This window comes from Telmatherina bonti (assembly GCF_933228915.1).
Source record: "Telmatherina bonti genome assembly, chromosome: 6".
Lineage (NCBI taxonomy): Eukaryota > Metazoa > Chordata > Actinopteri > Atheriniformes > Telmatherinidae > Telmatherina > Telmatherina bonti.
Window position 1 is genome coordinate 14939141 of NC_136624.1, and position 22040 is coordinate 14961180.

The 22040-nt window shown below is 38.5% G+C and overlaps 2 protein-coding genes across 2 annotated transcripts in view; one reads left to right on the top strand and one right to left on the bottom strand.

Moving 5' to 3' along the window:
* Positions 1 to 2519: 2519 nt before the first annotated feature.
* Positions 2520 to 4193, bottom strand: LOC306756841 (uncharacterized protein). Its single transcript, XM_079241722.1, has one exon. The coding sequence runs from the start codon at positions 3748 to 3750 to the stop codon at positions 3094 to 3096; it is 657 nt and encodes a 218-aa protein (XP_079097848.1). The 5' UTR covers positions 3751 to 4193; the 3' UTR covers positions 2520 to 3093.
* A 2229-nt stretch (positions 4194 to 6422) lies between these two features.
* Positions 6423 to 22040, top strand: part of nisch (nischarin) — a 34601-nt gene continuing 18983 nt past the window's right edge. Inside the window, exons 1-12 of the mRNA XM_079242317.1 lie at positions 6423 to 6568; positions 7585 to 7668; positions 8234 to 8416; positions 10298 to 10346; positions 12537 to 12700; positions 12808 to 12903; positions 13138 to 13233; positions 13324 to 13476; positions 14372 to 14440; positions 15007 to 15192; positions 19205 to 19333; positions 19512 to 19625. Coding sequence (XP_079098443.1) covers positions 6488 to 6568; positions 7585 to 7668; positions 8234 to 8416; positions 10298 to 10346; positions 12537 to 12700; positions 12808 to 12903; positions 13138 to 13233; positions 13324 to 13476; positions 14372 to 14440; positions 15007 to 15192; positions 19205 to 19333; positions 19512 to 19625 — 1404 coding nt within the window. The 5' untranslated portion in view covers positions 6423 to 6487. The remainder of the gene's footprint in view (positions 6569 to 7584; positions 7669 to 8233; positions 8417 to 10297; positions 10347 to 12536; positions 12701 to 12807; positions 12904 to 13137; positions 13234 to 13323; positions 13477 to 14371; positions 14441 to 15006; positions 15193 to 19204; positions 19334 to 19511; positions 19626 to 22040) is intronic.

The following is a 22040-nucleotide window of genomic DNA, read 5'->3' on the forward strand; positions in this document are numbered from 1 at the left end:
AAAAACATTCTGAATCTGAACAGAGAAGCAACAAACAGTCCGTGTGTGATAAGATAAGAAACCGTGCAAACACTCCTCAGGTTACCGTGTGTGTTTCTCTGTGTGTCTCTTGGTTAACACAACCTCAGTATGGATTCACAGCCTGCCAACTGAGCTGCTCAGCTGCTCTTCGGCTAAAGGTCAAACCGGCGAGGTTAAAGCTGCTGCTGGCAGGAAGTCACTTCTTGTGAGTACATGCACAACCACCAGCTACATGAGCCTTCCAGCACATGAATAAAAAGCACCCATCATATTCACCTGACCGTGGACAGATAAGGCTGCTGGACATGAAATTAGAGGCAAGTTTCTTTAACAGCTTACTGATAAAGTACAGACTTTAGCTGCACAGCGACTGCTAACATGGACAATAGGATCAGGTACAACTGTAATTCCTTTCCCATTTTCAATATATGATTAATAGGGATTAAAAGAAGAGTAAAGTACCTATGCAGGAGGATCACATAAGGGAATGACAAAGAGTAGAAGTTGTTTAATGTCCATATAGACATGGTACAGTGCCTGAATAAATATATTAACATGCTTAAACAATATTTCAGTTTGTAATGGAAAAAAATTAAACTCCCTTTCTTGAATTAAAGGCATTAAATCTCTCTGAAAGCTACATGATGCATCTTAACAACTAAAATACTTGTGCAAATGCTGGAGAGATGAACTATGGCTCCCAGTTGATGCATGAATTTCTATTCAGTATTTAACAAGTTACCAAAGTCACAGTATTCAGATTCATAGCCAGTCAAACATAGCTTGTAAATCAGAAGCAACATTTAAGCTTCTGAACAGAGAGAAATCCTGGCATAAGCATTAAGAACTAAATCTATTAAGACCACAGAGTACAAGTAGACCTGATACAGAAGATCCAGTGTAGGTAAGGCGTGTTAAGGTTTGAGGGGAGGAGGTGTTCTTGAGGAGGAATGTTCCTGCTAAGCTAGCATTTGGCAGCTCATTCCACCACCAAAGAACCAGAAATGAAATCAGACTTGATTGAAACTGACTACTGTGTTAAGTGGGATTACCAGTACATTACATTCTTAACGTTTAGAATAAAAAAGAATATTTCAGGAGATTACAACATATCATTTATAGATGAACATTCAAAGACTGGGTCCAGACAACAATACTGATCAGTTATTAAAAGAACACAAAGAAGATGAAGAGGAAGAACACCCAATGAGACTGCTGCAAAAAGTTAATATTGTGTGTTTTATTTGTAGTTAACAATGTAGTTGCATCAGCTGTTGTTTAATCTGAAAAAACTTGACTCATAGAACTTCAAATTGAATATTTTATTATCTGCAGGTTAAATAAAATTAATTTGTAATTATAATTGAACAATTTTGTAAAAGCACGTTTATTTACTTAATTATTGTCCTACATCTTTTGTTGTTGTGCAGATGCAGTCCATGCTGTTATGGACTTGTCCCATTTTACAGTCAAATTGATAAATTATTGTGATATAGTATATTTTAATAAATTATGTTTAAATGACTGTCCCCATGACCCTTAATAAGAGGTAGAGTGAATATAATATAATATAATATAATATAATATAATATAATATAATATCACCCCATCTGCTATTAACTATTGAAAAATATACAAAATTGTTACTATTTTTTATTTAAACTGTGATCTACTTTGTCAGTTGAAGCCCACTGACATCCTTAATGTGCCATTAACTTAATTTTTCAGCTCATCCTTTGCACTATTGTGCCAGCTGACTCTTCAATGTAAACATTTAGGTGTGGACATAAAAATGATTATATATTTTCATTCTTGTAAGACCACTGGTCTGAACATTTGGTTTGTAGACATTCTGACATCCTCTCAATAATTACTGCCTTCACTTTGATACATCAGACTTAAGAACCCATTTATTCCTCATACTTTACCTTGTTACCATTATTAGTTTATGACACATAAGCACAAAGAGGCTTAGCTCATTATAGGTTCATAGTGGGCGTGACCAGCCCACTTCACCTTACGTAATCCTTACAGTGCCCCATAAGGATCAATGTGATTGCTGCTGCAAGATTATGTAGAATTGTTGATTGATTTAATAAAATACTAAACTTAGATGACATGAAAATATCTGGACATTTCGGTTTTTTATGGTCAAGACCACTGATTAAACAAATTAGAGTAAAGAAAAAAAAAAAAAGAACGTATGGTTGTTTTGTGTCAATAAGGGATGAAGTCTTTTTTTTTTGTGGTAAATATAATTTTGTATAATTTTTTCTGCTTTTTAATGGTATGCATAGCAATGTTCGTGAATATTTCTTCATCTATTCCATTCCGTACATTCCCGCAGACTCCTCTGTAATATGACTCTTGGTATGTCTACTTTCCTCGGACTTACCCTGAAGTTAAAAACAGCTCTAATATTTACTGATGATAAAATAATGTAGAAATAAATAAACTCATTCACACTTGTTTAAAATCCACAAAACGAAATCACTCCGTCCAAGTACCACCAATTCAACATTTATTTGTATTCCCCTCCCCCTTCTGTACAGTTAAGGACCCTTTTGTAAAAGACAATATGCATTAACCAATCATCTGCAGCCTAACCAGCCAGCTCGATGCTGATTGGCTGTTTTGGCTCACGCCCACCATCCATCCCATCTCCCTTTGTGTACAACAACAATAACAGAAAACAGCGTTTTGCTGTAACCAAACATTAACAGTTAAATAGAATAAAAAAAAACAAAAATCATTTGTTTCAATATTGTGATTTAATGTATCTTTTTCAAAGATATATTAAAACTTATAAAAAAAATAACAAAGGCTGGACACAATTTGACTTTCAATGTTCTTCCTGATATTTTTCATTTACATTAATGCCAATATTGTATAAATGGAGATAAAGAAAAACAAGATGACACGAAAATATACTTAAACGGTTCAATTGTCCTGGAAGCAAATTATGCAGCGTGTTGGGGATTACTTCCCCATGTACAATGAACATGAAGCAGAACAAACCTGACCACGTTCAGTCTGCGGTCTGAGCACAAAATGCTCCCTGAAAGCACGGCTTCAGGGGGATAGGAAGTCGCAAAATTCAACAAAGTCCCTCTGCATGAAATTCTGGCTCTGCAGCAGGTCGTCTTCAGAGGGGAAATACTGCATGCTTTCCTCCTGCAGGCACGCGCTGTCTTCGTGCGTGCACGCGCTGGTCTGATGCAGTACCAGGATCTGACTTGGTGGCGTCGTTGAGCCGTGTGGATTGGGGCTGTCTAGGAGGGCTCCTCTGGCATTCTCCAGGACGCCCAGGTACGAGTCCATGTCGGTGAGCTCCAGGTCGCTGTCGGAGCTGCAGCAGCCGTCGCTCCCCACGGAGTCGGAGCGCATGTGCTGCATCTGGTACTTCTCGTGCATCAGAAACTGGTTGGTGTTCTTGGGTGCCCGCATCCCCCTGGCTCGGTTTCCCTTAATGTAAACCGGACGGAGGGCTAACACTGGCCTCTGGGGTTGTCTGGGATGATGATGATGATGATGACGATGAGGGTGCTGGTGGTGAGTGCGCCCTCTCAGCCACCCTCCCCCTCCTGTCCTCCTCCCCTGTAGGCGCCCGCTGCAGCTCTTGGACCAGCCTTGCTTCCTATGGATGCCAGCCTGTCTCACCTGCGCCACCTTCTCGTCCTGTTGCCTCTGCTGCTGGAAGATCCTCCTGCACATGATCTCTGAGAGCATTTCTTGTCTTTCTTGCAGTTGCCTCCGTTCCTCCCTCCTGCTCTCCTTCACATCCTCCTCCTCACTCGATGCCCCACAAAGCAACAAAGAGAGGCTGGTTTTCTGCTTTACTGACTCAGATCACAAATGACCCTTTTCCCTCCTTAGTCTACCTTTTTACTATCCTTTCTCTTTTCTTCTTGACCTCTGGCTTTGGCTTGTGCATAGCCTGCTCTTCCTCCCCTTGCAGCAGCAGCTTGCCTGCTGATCTGGCTTCCCTGTCAACGCCCTCCTCTCTGTCTCTAATATCGCTTCTTCACCTCTCTGAAAGTCAAATCAGCTCCTGACAGCTCTGAGGAGTGAACTGAAGTGAGCTTGTGAGGGGGCTTTAAGAATCTAACAGATAAAGTTAAGCTGGTTTTCCTCGGTTTTATGTCGGCAGCTATGGTGCTTTCTGCTCTGACCATCACTGACTGTTAAGCTTCCTCTGCCTCAGGGCTTTTATAAAGAGACGGAAGGATCCATTTGGTGTCCCACAAGGAGGGGGGTAAATGTTTCCAGGCGTCAAAGGCTCCTAGACTGAAACATTAAATCTTTGTCATTTACGAAGTAACTTAGATTTATCTACATTATATACAAATATATAAAAAATATACATATATGGGAATGCCTGATGGTTGAACGTGACTGTGTTGAGTAGTTAAAGTCTCCTCGCTGCGCAATGGTTCACCCCACTTCAGTTTTAGCCGTTGAAATCTGATCCAAGCTGCTGCCGTTACTGCCCCACTCTCTGACAACAGACAGCAACAACAACCAGGCAATACTGAGCAAGACTGTGGCACCCTCTGTAATGGCATTAGTCATAGATTATTGTGTCATATAGGCTGCATAAAAATACCCAACTCATATGAAACACGAAATACAGCTGTAGTGGTGAAACATGTCTTAAGATGGTATTTTGCATATAGATTTATAAAAATCGTCATAAAAATGGAAACTGTTCTCCAAAATATAACTGTTGCTGACTTTAAATAGGTTAATAATTTCATTAGTTGATGATCTGTAACTAAATCTCCACAATTTTGGAGAAATGTGCCTCAGACAATGCAGGTGCCTGTAGTTGGTGGTTTTGTTTTTTTTAGCTCCACCACGAGGCTGGAATTTATTACTTGAAAAATCTAAAGAACCACAGGGTGTGTTACCATGAAATGCAGTTTTTAAAGAATGTTTGTAATAATTTGAAGTACAGTGTCATTATCAGGCCAAATGTTTGGGTTAATAAGCAGAGACATGACAAACTAATTCAATTCCCTTCAGTCATAACGGCACTTTCTGTTAAATGGTTTTTGCAACATGATAAACTAGGCGGGTGAAGAGTTTGAATATTATATTTCCTTAATATCAATTAAGCTATCAAAGCAAGCTATAATATTCAAGAGCCACTTCTCTTTTAATTCAACACACCTTTAGAAATAAGACACGGACTGTCACATAACACACACAAACATTTATTTATCATGATCACCATTTTAATTTCTGCTTCCTGTGTGCGGCACACTCTTCAATATGGTTGAATCAAAAATATTTTATCTCTGTTCACTCCCTAAACAAATCAAAAGCCTTAGAAGACAAGCTTTTAGATCTGATGCTGCACTAGTGCCACTATGTGGTGGTTATGTGCCACTGACACAGATTATGTCAGAATCACAAACAAAAAAACGCAAATAAAAACAAAATAAAAAAAGGTTTCGCATAAAAGTAAATAATCTTAACATACAGTAAAACCTGAATATTTGCTCCAGAGATTAGTAGCCTATCTAATCCTGCAATGCTTCCAGTTTCTAGATGAGACAAACTGGACTGAAAATCAGCAGGTCTGATGGAATGATGGATTCTTCTCAGTCATGACCTTAACATGGGTGACAATGAACAGAACAAACAAAGCCAACATCTTTGTCGAGTCCTCCAAGAAGTCTGGAGGTCTATTCCTGAACAGAGTTGAATAATAAAGCTGTTCATGCCAAGTAATGAGTTGAATTATTTTTGTTTTTTTAGAATTATACATCTGCTGTTTTTGTCTTGTACATAGTATTTATTTTTAAGTTTTGCTCTATTTTATTAAGTCCATATTAATTTAAAAAAAAAAAAAGTGTGTTGCTGGATGTAAAAAGGTAAGATGGCTGAAGACTTTTTAAAAAAATTTTTTTTTATAACAATGTCTGTATTCTTCGGTTCTACGGACTCAAAAAGCCATTTACGAGAAATTAGAGTATAACCCATGCTAATGATGTATAATCTGAACTTGGAAAGTATTTGATGATTAAAGGGTAAAAATTTACCTTCAAATAATTTCAAAGTGCTATGTGCAGAAAAAAGCGGGTCCACATTGTCACGTTGTCATGACAGAAGTCTCAAAAGTTTAAGGGAAACATATATGTATATATACTTTAATTTTTAAAAATTTATGGATTGATTTAGGAATTCTGTGGTTATTTCTATTGCAATGCACAGTAAATGAGTCTAAATAATTTAACATGGTGAAACGAAAATAAAACTAATGTTTCAGATTGCATTTGTCAGCGTGATTTTGAATAAAGTTTCATTTGAACCAGTCAGCTGCTGCTTCGTTCGGCATCACAACAAACATGGCGACGGGAGGCTGCGGACTGTGAAGGACTCCGGCTTTCCTGTGACGCCGTCAATTTAACAGTTGTCTTTTGTTTTTCATGAGATTATATTGTCTTGTCCCGATTTCCACATGGATTCTGCGCCGTTCTTAGAGGAGGTTTCTGAGAGAAAAGTGTGCGTGGTCGGATCGGAGCTGGTGGAAAACTACACTGTAAGCTGCGACTGTCTGTTTAGCTTATCTCACAGCTAACTAGCTGTTTAGCTGTGTCACAGTTACAGTAAAAGTGAAACGATGAGTCGTCCTATCCTTGAAAACACTTAATATTAAGTTATTATTAGGTCATTTAGTAATTCACTTGCTGTTACGTCTGTTGCAACCAGATGTGCTGAGAGGACAGTTTACAAGCAAACCGCTCAGCTTTAGTGTGAAGTGTTTCCTCTGAAGTTGACAGAGTTTACAGCTCAATGTGGCCTAGGGTTTAGACAGGGCTGTTTATTATTATTATTATTATTATTATTATTATTATTATTATTATTATTATTAATAATAATATGAATAATCATTATTTATTATTTATTATTTGTCTGTGTGTGATATATTGTTGCTGTTGTTTAAGAATTTTTACTGCTCAAGTTTCAGAATGGCCCTTTTTTCTGGCATTTCTCTCCAGTTAAATGTATTATTGTAGGAGTAATTTTTCTGAAAGGGTAAAAATAAAGGTTGAATTAAGAATAGTAATTTGTTACACCTAATTTAAAAGTCATAATAGTTTTTACTAGATATATGATAATAAAAGATATATATATGTATGTCTGTATGTATATGTATGTATGTATGTATGTATGTATGTGTGGGTGTAAAGATTTATGTTAATGCTTAAAACTATTTCCGCTCTGGTGAAAAAGCCTGGTTGTTCAGAATAAAAAAAGAATAAGAGACAGATAGAGAGAAAATCTAAATTTACCAGGGCTGGTGCTGTTGGTTTGGATCAGTTCTGCTGTCTGATCCAACTTGTCTCTGTTGCTGCTTCTTTGTTGGATCCGAGCTGAGTTAGTCATGAGTATTATTTATTTATCTATATATTCCATAGTTATATATAACTAATCTATATTTATATTCATATCTATTTTATCAGTTTAATAATTCATATATTTCAGTGTATTTAATGTTTAACTGGCATTATCCAGGTTTAAATCATAGATGCAGTGACCTCTTTGTTGTTTCAGGTTTACATTATTGATGTAACAGATGGACAGCACAGATGGACCGTGAAGCACCGCTACAGCGACTTCTATGACCTACACGAGAAGGTAAAAAGCTGAAATGGGTCAGCCAATGGATTAATTTTGAAATTTTCTTACAAATTCATCTGTTAAGCATGAAAGGAAATTAAATTTCAGGTAAATTAAATCAACAACAGAATAGTCTTGTTTTGCATCAATATCCTATGATGAATAAGGAAACTTACAATACACAGATTCTGTGTTGGAAGCAGCTGTGTTTGATACTGAATTATACATTATTCACCTTCAGGAAGCTTCTAGGTCTGCAACAGTAAGTCGTAAGTCTCTGTCTACAATGGCAGTATCTGTAAAGGCTGAATTTAATCTATTTAACTATTTTAATTAATAACTACATTTATTGTAAACCAGCTCAATTTATCAAGTCAATTATTTATATTAAGTTTAAGATTTCAGATAAACAGTATAAACCAAGTGAGATGTCTGTATTACTTAAATAGCGCTCTGAAACCCAAAGAATATCATTTAATGAGAACCTGGAAAAGCTGTAAATGAACTACTAGCTGTCTGTATTTAATAAAGGTTTTATAACAGAAACAGTTCCTGGTTTATCATCATGTGTCTTTTCCACCAGCTAATAGCAGAGAAAAAGGTTGACAGACGGCTGCTTCCTCCTAAGAAGATCTTAGGAAAGAATTCAAAAAGTCTAGTGGAGCGGCGGCAGAAGGAGCTGGAGTTATACTTGCAGACGCTGCTGCAGCAGTTTCCACAGGCCACACCCACTCCCCTCGCCTGCTTCCTGCACTTTCACCTCTATGTGAGTATAACCAGTGCTCATGGATAAAGTCTGATTACAGACACCAGGCCTCTGGTACCAAATTGGATAGAAGCTCCTGTTTTCACATGTGTTTTTCTGTTGAAATCAAAATGAAAATAAAAATTCAGACTACAGGTGTATGAATTACTTTCATTGGTTAAAGGAAAAGATCCTGCAGGTGTGTTTAATCATTTCTCTTTGGTATCGATTAGCTTCAAAGATGGGACTTAAAAAGCAACCCTAATTAAAGTAATGATGAGTTGGATCAGCAGTGTCTTCTTCTTTACCAGAACACCACCGGTGCAGTTAGCCACTCTTTTTACATATCGATTCAGCCAAAATCAATCAGTGACACAATAAGGTTTAGAAATTTGAAAAACTTTGTGGGAATTCAGATTGCAGTATCTATTTACACCATGTGTCTGGGACTTAGCAGAGGCCCACTCAGCTCTATATATTCTACCTTTTGGATCATCTGTGCTGCAGCTGTACATTGGCCTGTTATCAGCCTACAGTATGCTGTAGAAGTGTGAATAACTGTAATTTTCCTGCAGTCTCTCTTCGTTGCCAGTTAAAAGTAAGCCAGGAGATGCTTTCCAGGAGCATGTTTTTTATTATATTGCCTAAAAACTCTTCGTCACCTTGAATGAAGGCAATTAAATCCTCTGACACAAAAAAATAAAACTATTTAGTCACCAGTGAAACGGATATGGCTGACAAAACTCCAGCTAGTTGTTTGAACTGGCTTGTCTACATGACTGAATGATATGTCTATCAAACTCGGCTTCTATCTGTCCCTCCCCTCTCAACCTCTCGGGTACAGGTGTTGTTCGTTTCCGTGCTTTGGGGGCGTTGCTTCGGAGGAATTGTGAAGGAAGAGGTTTGGACTTTTGAATGGTGTATTTTCAAAATGTATCCGGCTCAAACTGTTTTTCCAAGATATCCCACCCCACCTTTCATTTTTTTTCTGCCCGGAGATTGGTCCAAACGTATGCATGGCTGGTGCATGCCACTTATGCAGGTGCTGATATTTGGGTTGCAAAGGGACTGGGTGAACTGGTGGAAATGACTAAATTTACACAGGCATCTTGCACAAGGCAATGAGGGAACTATGAGTTTCCTTTTATCATGATTGAGATCACCCTTAAAAAGCAGCAACTGTAACTGAAAACAAGAAAGTTTATTGCCTGTTTGTTCCAGATTTCTAAACACCATACGCACATTACATATATTTTGGGTTTTTGATGTCCGTAATTCCAGACAAAAGAAAAACAGAGGGATCAAAAATAATTTATATTTAGCAGGATCGAACTTGTGTTTGAATGACAGAGCTGGTAAAAATGGCACAATTATGAAATCCATCTACTAAGAGTAGGGTTTCATTTTTCCCATATTGTTCATGTACTGTATTTTATATGTTAAGGATGTTGTTTGTTTTAAATGAAACTGTCTTGTGGAGTTGGCAGAAGTCTCAGACTTCACAAAGTCTGAGATCGTGGTCACATGATGACAGAGCAACAGCAGCCCACTGTTGTCCTTGTCCCCAGGACCGATGGGAAAAACTTCTCACATGATGTCAGATGCTTAGCTTGTGACTATCACAGATCGGCGAGTCAAAATGATCACAGAAAATATAGTTATAGTTGTTTACAAATAAGCTGCTTTAATCCTGGTTGAAGGAATTAATTAATATCCGAGTTTAGGGTTTCCTTGAGTTCAACATTAAATGTTTTCCCACTGAAATGTGAACACAGAGATGTTATGTGTAGAAAAAAATGGATGTGAAACCAGGATAAGCATCGTATTAGATGGCTCAGGACTCTGATTATCTTTGATGTTAGATTATTGTTAAATGAATACCATTTATTTTTTTCCCCTCAGGAGATCAACGGCATCACGGCAGCACTGGCTGAGGAGCTGTTCCACAAAGGTTATACTCCCTTTTGACTTGTTCTGTATTAAGAAACCAAATGATATTTAGGAATCAAACGCACAAATAGAGCATAAAAGACAAGAGAACATAAAAACATATCAGCCCTCTTTATCTTCAAGTAAAAAAAAAAGAGCAATTTACTTATAATAGGCGGCTGTAGCTCAGGAGGAAGAACAGTCGGTTTGCAATTGGAAAGTGGGAAGTTCAATTCCAGGCTTCCCCTGGAAGCCTGGAACTTAGGGTTCAATTCCCAAGGACACTTGGGAACTTAGGGTTCCCAAGTGTCCTTGGGAACCCTAAGTTTCCCCCCGATGTGTGCCTATCGGGCTATGAGTGTGTATGTAAGTCGCTTTGGGTAAAAGCGTCTGCTAAATGACTGTAGAATAGCATAATAGAATAGTTCCTGTTAAAAGTTTATACTTATTTAAGGATGATCAAGGGGCTTTGTAAAAAATGTGTTACAGTAATTCAAACAGGAAGATAAAGTAGTGCCGATAATCATCAATCATTTCAGTCTTTGATGCCACCTGTCTTAAAAGCATTCCACACTTGGGGAAGTAGTTTCAGACCTACTTAAGTCTAAAGACTGACTAGTCCAGTGTTTCTCAACTCCGGTCCTCAGGCCCCCCCCCCCCGCCTTGCATGTTTTCGACATGATCCTGCTCCAAAGCACCTGAGTCAGACTATTAAACTTCCTCATCAAGTTCTTTGCAGGCTGTTATCGAGCCCTTTACTTCATTCAGGTGTGTTAAAGTAGGGTTCCCTATAAAACATGTAGGTCCTTCGATTAAGTGCTACAGGCTTTTTTTTTGTTTGTTTGTTTTGTTTTTTGTTTACTCCCTTCCCACCCCATAATATCACCTATGTTATAATACAAAGAATTAATACCATAAAGTTTGTTGCAAATAACTGGGCTAACTTCTCCAACTTTCCAATAAATATAGCTAAATTAAGTGTTGAAGTGCTTATTGAAAAGCTGAGTCTTCAGCTTGCTCTTAAAAGTAGACAGGGACTCTGCAGAGCGGACAGAGTTTGGGAGATCATTCCACCATTGTGGCACAACAGTTCTTAGTTCTGCCTGTGATAAAACACCACAAAGCCAAACAGCTCTGACCGGTTACACTGAAATCTTTATGTGGCAGACGTAGTGAATAGCTGACTTTATTCACAGTGAAGAATGTGGATGGGATTGACTGTTCATCAGACCAGGTACTGTGAAGCTGCTGCAACACATACAAGACGCACAACTTCACTGTATGTGTGTGTTTATTTTATCGCATTAAGTCAGCAGACACTTGTGTCCAAAGTTACTTAAAGTGAAGAGCACAGACTGGTTTCTGCAGTTGGCAAGTTTCCAACAGATTTGTAGTTCAGAAGAATTTGAAGCAGATATTTAAGGCAAGCTCTGTAATGGACCGGCGATCTGTCCAGGGTGTACCCTGCCTCTCGCCCAATGATTCCTGGGACAGGCTCCAGCTTTCCACGACCCTCAATTGGAAGCGGTCCATAAAATGGATGGATATTTAAAGCAATTCTACAAGTCTCTGACCTTAAAACTCCACCTCTGATTTCTTTTGATTACACAAATATTGTCACTTTATATATTTGTCAGTCCGAAGTCATGCTTAATAAACACACTCATATTTTCCATCAGTATTGCTTTCAGTCTGTGATCCATATGCTCAAACATCTACATTATTATCAGTTTTCCATCAGACTTTTAGGCAAGTCAACACCTAAAAACGTTTTGGCTAGAATTGGTTCTCTATCAGGGTTGTCCAGATCCGGTCTTTGAGGGTCAGAATTATGCATTTTTGAGACGTTTTCCTGCTCAAACACACCTGAATCAGATCAAATGACTCTCCTCAACAGCTTCTGACCAAACTTTATTAACTCAGTAATCTGACACAGCTGTGCTGCAGCTAGAAACATCCAAAACCTGCAGGACAGCCGCCCTCAAGAACCCACCTTGAACACTCTTGTTTCTAAACAAAGTTAGCCGCAGTGCAGAACCATGCAATGGGAAAGCAGCAGTGTTCAGGGTCATAAATTGTGCCCATCTGGTTTGTAAAAGTTGCCTTGCTGAACTGTTGCTGTGTTGAAATAAATTAGGTTACAAATTAAGTGAATTGTTTGTAAGTTATGTTGTACGGTGGGGTGTCAATTTGTTGTGTTTGTCTGCTGTAGGGGAGCAGTTGCTGCAGGCGGGCGAGGTGTTTATACTCCATCCTCTGCAGCTCTATGCCATCTCTCAACAACTCCAACTGGCCAAACCGACCTGCTGCAACGGAGATGCCAAAACTGACCTGGGACACATCCTGGACTTCACATGCAGGCTGCGATATCTCAGAGTAACAGACCTCTTGTTTAGTTACAACACTGATCGTATGACTGATTGTTTTGCAACTTTTAGCTGCTGAGCTCGTGGATATTCTTACTGGTTTTGTCCGTTTCTCAGATTTCTGGAACCATAGGTCCAGTAGGAACCAGTAACATCCAGGAAAGCAGTCTGGCATTTGACCTGTCTGTGTTCAAGTCACTGCTGCAAATAGAGGTAACTTTCTGCTTTTGAAATAAGTAACTTATTCCAAACTAATGCCAGATGTCATAAGTACTCGTCGACTTTGCAACAAAAAAAAGGAGGCAGGTTGTCTGGGAACAGGCTCAACAGATAAATTAGGGAGAGAAAGGAAAATGTTTGTGTTCTACACATGATACAAATGTTTTTAAAGCAGATCAAATTTGATCTTTTCAGAAACAAAACTTTAGTGAATGTCTCTTCTTTCAGATCTGCGATTGCAGCTCACAGCTGATTAGAGGTTTGTCATGTCTGAGATCCAGTCTGGTGACCATGAGCATCCATCGCTCCACAGAGACGATGATGGTACAGTTCTTAGTGAATATTTATCACACTGTGGAGCAGCTTGTTGAGTTCTGCTGATATGTGTGTTGTGATGTTTGCGCCACCATGTAGTCGATCCTGGTACCGGAGGCGAGCGAATTCTCGCAGTGGGAGCCTGAAGGGTCAGAGTCTGGGTGTCCCGTCACTGCTGTCATTCCTGTGTGGAGAAACCTGACCACGCTGGACATGAGCCACAACTGCATCAGTGCCGTCGACAACTCAGTGGTGAGAAATGTCACAAGCTTTACCCAGAGTTGAACTTTTAACCAGCTTTAATGCTTTTAAATGTAAGGGTGCTAAGGGGAGCTCTCAGCTACTCTGAAAAGACTCATCTTAAACTTTAAGGGTAGCTATAAAGAATAGTTAAAAAGAATAAAATACTCTCAAATATAAACACAAATTTTCAAACATATTTACTACTACTGTGACGATATGCTTTTGTCCCGATTCGATTTGATTCTGATTTTTTGTGTGCCGATTAGATTTAAATTGCGATTCTCACCATCTTTCGATATTGCTGATTTTTGTTGATTAAAAACAATAAAAGTACTAAACTCATTTTTGCTACTCATTTTTCTTGATTTCAACAGTAGTCTGGCCATCATTCTGCTGCTATAATGACCAAGAAGACAAGTACAAAGAAAAAAAATAAATTAAAACAATAATAAAAACAATAAAAATTACAACATTTTTTATTTGATTATTTTTATTTATTTAAAAAAAGTTTTTTTTTTTTTTTTTTTTTTACAAAAAAAAATTATTGTAAAATTTTGAAGCAAAAAATCCTGATCTTCCATTTTCTTCGATTTGATTTCCTACATTTAATATTTAATTAAGCCGTGAATCATTTCTGGAAAATATTTGATAATAAATGATTGACATAGTTGTAAAATCCCAGTTATATAGTAAAAACCGGTGGCTTCATGTATAAAAATTTATGACTTCCATATCCTCATTCAGAGTTCAAAAAGCAATGCAGGCCAAGTTATTAATGAACAATTAAAATGATGGGTAATGACCCCGCTCCTAAAACTGCAGTTTTCAGAAGTCTCAAGATCAAAGCCGTTCCATCAACGTGTAAATCACACATATACATACCGAATTAACGCTTCTGTTTCAGAAACTGACCCCAAAGGTGGAGTTTCTGGATCTGAGCTACAACCAGCTGTCCTCAGTGGAAAACCTGCAGGTATGTGACAGAAAGAGGAAAAGTTTGCGTAACCTCAGCTAAGAGTTTTTATTAGTAGCAATTTTTTTGTACCCTGATTACATATGAACATATGTCATGACTCATACCCTGTCTGTTTTCCCCAGTTCCACATTGACTTTTACCCAAGTTAAGTGTTTACGTTGTTTCAGTTAGTTAATAAATAACAATGCAATGTAGTTGTCAAGGCTGACCCATGAGGCTGTCACAGATGTTAACATCATCAGGTTCCCTCATTGGTAAAAATAGCCACACATTACAGTCTAAGTCACGGTGTGTTTAGTTTAATGATCGTACATACACTATCATACTATTGTTGTTGTACCCTCTGGTGGAATCCTCTAGAAAGAAGTGTTGCTCACAATCAAGTATGTGAACGAGTGCAGTTATGATAGAAGGTAAAAAGCAGGTACTTTCTCAGCCTGTCTGGTCACTTTACAGTCAGACCTCTTCAAGCTGCTGCAGACATATGGTTCTGACAGATCCAGTTAAAGTACACACTGCTGATTGTACTGTGTACAGATAAACTACTTGTTTTGTGTTTGCAGCATCTCTACAACCTGGTCCATGTGGATCTGTCCTATAATAGCCTTCGGGTCCTAGAAGCTGCTCACACTCGTCTGGGGAATATTAAAACCTTGAGCCTGGCTGGCAACCAGCTGGAGCGACTGACCGGCCTCTCTAAGCTCTACTCATTGGTCAACCTGGACCTGAGCCACAACCAGCTGGCCCAGGTAACCCAAACAAGGTTGCCCAGATGTGGTGTAGATACATATTGTACAGCAAATCTTTAAATGCAGAGTTGTAAGAGTCCAGAGGTACACGTTTTCCACAATTATAGCTTTCTTTCAGATTTGTGTTCACATTAATATGAAACAGAGTTACAGTTTATATGAATAACTGTTATGACATGTATATGAATTGTGGTCTTTGAGAGTATCAAAGAACATTTTGATACAGAGTGAATAGGCTGGACCTTATCTCAGCTTTTGACACAGTTGACCATAACATCTGCTTGTTAGTTGAGGTGCCTGGTTGGTCTATCAGTATCTGCCTTGGACTTGTTCTTTTTTATACTTATCTGACAGATTTATGCTTTATATGTACAGATCTCCGCCTTATTCAGTCCGTTTTGGTGTCCCGCAAGGTTCTGTTTCTGGGCCTCTGCTGTTTTCATTGTGTTGTTTTCACTTGGGCACATTCTGTCAAGCTTTTAAAGAAATCTCTGTATCACTGCTATGCAGATGATATTCAGTTGTACACCTCATTTCACCCAAATGGCATGCAAACTCCAAAGTGTTAGACTCTGTTAAATGGTGGCTGGTAGACTGTTTTATTCAATTAAACAAAGACAAAGCTGAAATGGTTATCTTTGTACCAGGAAAATGCGTATCTGGGATTAAAGAGACACTGGGACTTCTTGGTTCTTTGGCAACGTTCTCTGTTAAGAACCGTGGCATAACCTTTGGTTCTGGTTTTACTTTGAATGCACGTGAAGTCTCTGGTTTGTTCCTGTTTTCATTATCATGAGAAATATTGTCAAACTAAGCTCCATTGTGTCACATCCTGAACTGGAGACGGGTTTTGTTTCATCACAGCTGAATTATTGCAGTGCATTTTCCACATGTCTTAGCTAACCTCAGTAGAACAGCTGCAAGTTGCTCAAAGTGCTGCTGATTGTCTTCAGACAAAATCCTCCCAAGTTTTCACATGTGGCTCCAGTCTTGATGCAACTGCACTTTACTTGAGAGTACAATTTTAGATTCTTTTACTGACTTGGAGAGCTCTTCTTGAACAGGGACCATGTTATGTCAGAAGACTCTCTGGCAGGTCCCTGAGGACCTCCGAGCAGGGTCCACTGACTTTGCCCTATACTAAGCTTAAAACAAAAGGAGGTGGAGCTTTGTGTTCAGTGGCCCCCAGACTCTGAGAGTCTCTTCTGTTGGATTTGATATTGATAGACTCTGTGGTTGCTTTTAAAAGAAAGTTAAAACATGTGTTTTTAAATTGGCTTTCTAATAATTTCTCTCGTTTTCATGCTTTGTTGGCTCACGCTTCACAACAAAGCATAAGGAAAACCAGTCAAAAGCACATTCAATTCAATTCAATTCAACTTTATTTATATAGCGTCAAATCACGGCAATGCCATCTCAAGACGCTTTACAGACAGAGGGGAAAACATAATGAAGGCCAATTCATAATAGCCTATATAAGGAAACCAACAGATTGAGTTGAGTCCAACTCAATCTCCCATCCTGAGCAAGCACACTGGCGACAGTGGGAAGGAAAAAACTCCCTTTTAACAGGAAGGAAACCTCCGGCAGAACCTGGCTCAGGACAGGCAGCCATCTGCCTCTGCTGTGTGGGGGGAAGAGGACAGAAAGACAACAGACAACAGGAACTGCTACTCCCGGCCAGGGAGACCTGCTGAGACAGGAGACATACATGTTAATGATGCAACACTGTTATGGGGGGGTAAAAGAAAGAGATAAAGAGAAAAAGAAAGAAGCTCAGTGTATCAGGAAATGTCCCTCAGCAGTCTAAACCTATAGCAGCATAACTAAGGGATGCTAACCATCCCTAGCTATAGGACTTATCAAAAAGATAAGTCTTCAGCCTAGTCTTAAAGGTGGGGAGGGTGTCTGCTTCCCTAACACTAACTGGGAGCTTATTCCATAAGAGAGGGGCCTGATAACCAAAGGCTCTGCCTCCTGCTCGGCTCTTTGAGACTCTAGGAACCACAAGTAAGCCTGCAGTCTGCGAACGAAGTACTCTGCTTGGTATATAAGGAACAGTGAGGTCTTTGATATATAGTGGTGCCTGGTTGTGGAGGGCTTTATATGTAAGGAGAAGGATTTTAAATTCTATTCTAGATTCAACAGGCAGCCAATGAAGAGAGGCTAAAACTGGAGAAATATGATCTCTCCTGCTGGTTCTGGTCAGGACTCTGGCTGCAGAATTCTGGATCAGCTAAAGGGTTTTCAGGGCATATTTAGGACAGCCCAGTAATAGAGAGTTACAGTAATCTAGTCTCGAAGTAACAAAAGCGTGAACCAGTTTTTCTGCATCACTCTGAGACAGAATGTCCCTAATTTTGGCTATATTACGTAAATGAAAGAAGGCTGTTTTAGTAACCTGCTTAATATGTGGACCAAAGGACAGGTCAGGGTCAAATATTACTCCAAGGTTTCTCACTGTAGCACTGGAAGTTAAAGTAATGCCATCCAGGTTCATTACAAAACCGGAAAATTTAGCTCTGAGTTTTTCAGATCCAACGAGAATTACTTCAGTCTTATCTGAGTTTAAGAGGAGAAAATTTCTAGACATCCAAGTCTTTATGTCTATGAGACAATTTTGTAGCCTATTGGGCTGATTTGTTTCATCTGGTTTAAAGGATAAGTATAGTTGAGTATCATCTGCATAACAATGAAAGTTTATTCCATGCTGTCTAATAATTTTGCCTAAAGGGAGCATATATAGCGTGAAGAGTATTGGTCCAAGTACAGAACCTTGAGGAACTCCATGACTTACTGTAGTTTGGGAGGAGGACTTGTCATTTACATGAACGAACTGAAGTCTATCAGATAAATATGATTTAAACCAGCTTAACGCTGTACCTGTAATTCCAATCACCTGTTCTAGTCTTTGTAACAGAATGTTATGATCGACTGTATCAAATGCAGCACTAAGATCAAGCAAGATAAGTACGGACACAAGTCCTTTGTCTGAGGCCATAAGAAGGTCATTAGTAACTTTCACCAATGCTGTCTCAGTACTATGATGAGCTCTAAATCCTGACTGAAACTCCTCGCATAAATTATTTCTGCTCAGGTGGGCATGTAGCTGAGCTGAAACTATTTTCTCCAGAATTTTGGACATAAACGGGAGGTTAGATATAGGTCTATAATTTGCTATCACCTCTGGATCCAGAGATTGCTTTTTAAGTAAAGGCTTGATTACAGCAGTTTTAAATGATTGTGGTACATATCATGTCACTAAAGACATATTGATAAGACTTAGTAGTGATGTATTAATTAAAGGGAAAATGTCCTTAAAGAGGCTCGTTGGGAGAGGGTCTAAGATACAGGTGGATGGTTTAGATGAAGCTATTATTTTAGTTAATTCAGAGGGTTGGACAGGACAGAAACTATTTAGACACAAGTCAGATCCTGGTTCTAAGGATGCTTCTAAGGCTCAACATTATAGGTAGAAGGAAGAGTATTGTGAATTTGATCTCTAATAGTGTCAGTTTTATTCCTGAAAAAATACATGAAATCATCACAGCTTAGTGAGAAAGGAATACATGGCTCCACAGCGCTCCGGCTCCTAGTAAGCCTAGCTACAGTGCTGAAAAGAAACCGAGGGTTGTTTTTGTTTTCCTCTATCAATGATGAATAATAAGCTGTTCTTGCTGTACGTAAGGCTTTTTTGTATACGATTAAACTTTCTTTCCAGGTTAAGTGAGACTCCTCTAGTCCTGATGAGCGCCATCTGTTTTCCAAACGCCTTGATGCCTGTTTTAGAGCTCGAAGCTGGGAATTAAACCAGGGAAAAGTCTGAAAGTTCTATATAATTACAGTTTTAGTGACTGATGCACTTACTTTCTCTTCACATTTTACAGATATTATAAAGCAGCAAAACTTAAATCAAGAGTTGTAAATCATAAAAACAACAATCTTTTGAGAATTTTTAGATTGGTACAAGTCAGTGGAGACTCATGTGGATTTTTGTGATGCCTGTTCACAGTTGGAGGAAATCAGGAACATCAGTTCTCTGCCTTGTCTGGAGAAACTAAACTTATCCAGTAACCCCATGTGCATTATCCCAGACTACAGAACCAAAGTCTTGGCCCAGTTTGGTGACCGTGCAGCAGAGGTACACCACTAACACTCCTGTATTAATTTAATGTTTTTTCAATGACTGCTTGAGGTGACTATGATGTTTTTAACCACGTTTTTCTGTACTCTTCAGTGTTGCGCTCGACCAGTAATTCTTCCCACATTAGAAAAAGAACAAAGCTGTTCCATTTTGATGTTTTTCTTGCATTTATCAGGTTTGTCTGGACAGTAAAGTGACAACTGAGAAGGAGCTGGACACAGTGGAAGTGTTGAAAGCCATTCAGAAAGCCAAAGAAGTCAAAGATCGAATGAGTGGTAGCGACAAGAAGGTAAGTGCTTTCACGCTGATGAAACCAGCAGGAGTCTGTCACGTCCGCTGATTGACACAGCTGTTTTATCAGCTCTGATGCCAGTTTCTGACATCAGTCTGCGTATTCACTAAAAATAGTTGAGAAACATCAGGGTTTCAAACATTGCATTTTTAATGAGCACATCCAGTCTAAATGGGTAATTTACAGGCTGTTTAAGAACTAAAGCTGAAACCAAGGCCAGGTTCTTTCCTGGATGATGCAAAAGATCTTTTCTCACAGAAAATGCCGTTTAGCTTCTCTCAGAGGAAGTGAACTTAATTTTTTGCATTGATGTGACGGAAGAATTTAAATTACAAGTACAAAACCTTTAACATTCATTTCTGCTGTAGTGGTTTTAATACTAACCTGATCATAGTCGACCACTAACAGTTCTCTTAACGCCCCATTAAATCACATTTAATGTGCATATGCTTTCATATGAATTTGTATGCGCTATTATGTGGGCTACGGATAACAGTATGTAGATATCCTAAATGTTATGAAGCCTGTCTCCTGACTGATGAACATTTTAAAACTAGTAATTTTAGTTTTTACAGTAAACGGTGTAAATATCCAGCCACAGGATTTGGATTTATGGGAACTGTAAGGTTGTAAATGTATCTAATGTTCGCCTCCGTTATGCAAGTCAATGCAGTGAATTGTGTTGTGGTTGTTGGTATGTAAGCAGCTACAACTGGACACCATCTACATGCTAAATATTCATCTAATTTGACAGTTTGTACATCAGCAGCCGCACTGTCACAATACAAATTTATACTGCAGTTATCATGATTTAAAAGAGTTAGTTACCCAGATATGTTTATATAACTAACACGTATCTATGTAAAACAGTGAAATGGATTTTCAGCTTTTAAAAATCTTTTTTTTTTTTTTTTTTTTTTGTGTTTTGTTTTTTGTTTTTAAGCAAATAAATTACAGTAAAAATAGGGAGGAAAATCAATTTGTACAAAGTATATAAACAAACAAACATGAAACATAACTAAACACTAAAGTATGAAAAGGAAATCAGATGAACGAGTAAATAAAACAAACAAAACCCTTAACATTTAACACAGAATGTATCATATTTGAGATGTGTACAGTCTGAGACCTATTGCACATTTTTCATGATAAAGCCTTTGCTTAAAGCCTTTTTGATCTGATACGTATCTTTTGCCCCCTGATAGATGTGTTTTGGATTCCTTATTCTAGCATATAGGGTTTTATTTTGTTTATTTATTTATTTCTATTTTCCATTTTACATATTTCTTCAAATGAAGAAAAGTAACATTTTCTGAATCAGATGTTATTTATAGAGAATAGTTTATAATCTTATTGCATAAGAATTTTACATTTTTGTGAGCTTTGGATAAACGTCAGGTTATTGATGAGACCTTCTACAGTCATTTAGTCAAACCCACTTACATCTGAGCAGTGATCAGTTAACCTTACATGCATCATGCCGCCCAGGTTTTGTTGTTGGTTTGCTCCTGCAGAGTTTTCAGTCTGTTCCACGGAGAAGTCTCAGATGAAAACATGGGAATTCTGTAGCTTTGTGATGAACGTGGAGTCAACCATCAGGGCAAAATGAGCCTTAGGGTTCACTCTGTGGCTGTTTACCTTGCTTTAAACAGAGTGCAGAGTGGGGGGGGGGGGGTCGGTTCGCTTGCAAACAGACCATCCAGCAACCAAACAGAAAAAGACGTCTGCCAACCACAATAAGTCTTAAAGAGATGCCGATTAATGTTTGGGTGGGAGGAAAAACAAAACCATCAGCATGTATTCAGAAGACGTATCTGCAACCCACCTGCACTAAATAAACATCCGCTTCTATTAGGGCTGCTTGATTGTGGTAAAAAAAAAAATCATCACGATTATTTTGACTGAAATTGAGATGTTGATTTTTTTTACCCCATTATCCATTATCTTTAACAACATGAATATAGTTAACATTAAACCGTGGCTTTTAAACAGTGTCTTTAGGATTCCACAAATTTTAGAAAACAAACAAATAACATGAAGCTTTGTCTTGACAAAGTGCAAATGCTGATGTAAACTGAATAGATAAATAAAAAACTATGTTGTAGTGAATTTCCACAACTTGGTCGATCATGTAAACATTTATTTTGCTGTAAGTTAATTCCAGCCGTTCTGCACATGCTTGTTACCCTGTCTCATCCCGATAACACACATATTCTGTGAGGTCTTCCGACTCCCGTCTCTGGTACTTTATATTCCTTCTCCTCCTCAGCTGCTGAAAAACTGTATAGTATGGGACCTTTCAGTAATTTGACATAATGAACTGAAACTAGGGTAATGCTGCTGCTCCACAGTGTCCATATGGACACCCCTAATAAAACACAGACTCCTCCGAAACATCGTTTTTTTCAATTT